Consider the following 1,817-nt stretch of genomic DNA (forward strand, 5'->3'; position numbering starts at 1 on the left):
AAAAAAGCACCTGTTTAATAAAAAAAAAAAAAAAAAAAAAAAAAAATCAGGGAATGAACGTGTCCAACGAAGGAACAATTAAAGCTAAATTTGATGAGTAATTACTAGGTGAGGCTCAACGGAAGAGACGGGTAACAGCTATGTTTTTTTACAGAGGAGAAAACTGAGGCACAAGGAAGAAAAGACCTAGAACTCAGGTCTAGCTCAACAGCCTGTGTTCTTTCCTCCAGAACCCCATTCCTCTCCTGTGCTATTAGGACAGTATGAAATGGAGAACCGGGGGCGGTGGCAGCCCATGCTGGGGAAAGGACCTCAGCCTCCCTCGCAGCCCGATTCAGTAAGAGGGTCTTGGATTTAACGGCGGTCAAAACAGTGCGTGATTGGACCAGCTCAGTATTAGGCACCGCCCAGTCTCTCACGCGTTGGTTTCAGTTACCTTGATTAGGGAAGGGATGCTGTCTGGGATGGGGATGCAGGATTTGCGAGCTTTGCCCCGGGAGCGAGCCGCAGGCGCCGGGCATCAAAAGTCGGGGTCTGGGTTTCCGGCCGGAGCACTGCTCCCGCGCTCCCGGAAGCTGCGCTCGCTGCCCGGGTAACGGGCCGCGGCGGTGTGGGAGGCGGCGGCGCTATGGACCTGGAGGACGTGGTGAGCCGGCGGAGCGCCGGGCGGGTCCCGACGGCGGGGCGGGAGGGGACTGAAGCCGAGGAGAGGAGGCTGCAGGACGCGGACTCGCTGTGGGGGCGGCCACTGGCGGAAGGAGGAAGGGGCGGATGGATGCGGGGCGGGGAAAGGGATGCGGCCCGCGGGCGCGCGCGCGCGCTCGTGTTCTGGGGCGAGGGGCTGGGGTTTCTGGCAAGATGAGGTTGTGGGTAAAGGGAGGATGGGGCGTTGTTAGCCGATGTGGGTGTGTTTCGGGAGGAGGACGAAGCCGTGGATCTTGTGGAGGGGCCCCCACATGGCTCATCCTCTCTCGACAGGACCACCTCCCACAAGGTCCCTCTGATGCAGGTGTGACTGCCAGGGAGGGCCGCGGGTTGGAACCAGCATGCCCCCAAGTAACCCCTGCCAGTCCCTGGGAATTTTGCCACTGGTGCAGGGATTCCAAATTCGGATTGGGGGATACTCCAAGTAGCGATAGTTATCAACACGGGGTTAATAAAAGCTTAACTGACCTGTCGAAATAAACTTGGCATTCATTTTTGACATACGCGAAATGCCGCACTCTTTGATGGTATTAAAGATGTATTTCAAAATTACATCAACGATGATGTCAAACACCAAAGAGCTAAGAATCCTCAATTTCGTGACAGTCTACGTATGTATGGAAAAATTACGGAAATAGAAGTCCTTATTGTAGTAAATGATAGATGGGTAACATCTGTAAATGCTAGGTTAAGGTCTTTAAACATCGTAACTCACCATAAGCCTGTATGCACTATGTGGCGATCATGTCTGTTTCACTCACTATCGAATCCCCAGCACCTAGTTAAATACTTAGTACATACATAGTTAATAGTCCTTATATTGCTGAATGAATAAATTGAAACTTGCAACAATCCTAATAAAAATCTGGTTCCTTCGTGGGATGTGTTTTTAGTGTCCTGGAGGGAGTTCCAAATGTGTGCCGTTTCCATTTTTTAAGTCTTCTCTATACTTAAACCTTGCCATCTTTTTTCATCACAGTATTTTCAAGTTTTATTTACTCATCTTTTTTTTTTCCATTTTACCCCTTCCACCTTTTCTTCATACTTTCCCTCACATACTGCATATTTTAGAAATTTTAATTTCGTTTCAAACTGCTCATGAAACTGAACCG

At 49.9% G+C, this 1,817-nt stretch overlaps 1 protein-coding gene and 1 long non-coding RNA gene across 2 annotated transcripts in view; one reads left to right on the plus strand and one right to left on the minus strand.

The window, feature by feature from the left end:
- Nucleotides 1-563, minus strand: part of LOC112478479 — a 4,764-nt gene extending 4,201 nt beyond the window's left edge. The window contains exon 1 of the long non-coding RNA XR_003045859.1: nucleotides 437-563. This is a non-coding gene — a long non-coding RNA (uncharacterized LOC112478479). The remainder of the gene's footprint in view (nucleotides 1-436) is intronic.
- Nucleotides 482-1,817, plus strand: part of TAF1B (TATA-box binding protein associated factor, RNA polymerase I subunit B) — a 59,729-nt gene continuing 58,393 nt past the window's right edge. The window contains exon 1 of the mRNA XM_006910227.3: nucleotides 482-646. Within this exon, the coding sequence (XP_006910289.1) occupies nucleotides 629-646 (18 nt within the window). The 5' untranslated portion in view covers nucleotides 482-628. The remainder of the gene's footprint in view (nucleotides 647-1,817) is intronic.

Source organism: Pteropus alecto, unplaced genomic scaffold (genome assembly GCF_000325575.1).
Source record: "Pteropus alecto unplaced genomic scaffold, ASM32557v1 scaffold61, whole genome shotgun sequence".
Taxonomy (NCBI): domain Eukaryota; kingdom Metazoa; phylum Chordata; class Mammalia; order Chiroptera; family Pteropodidae; genus Pteropus; species Pteropus alecto.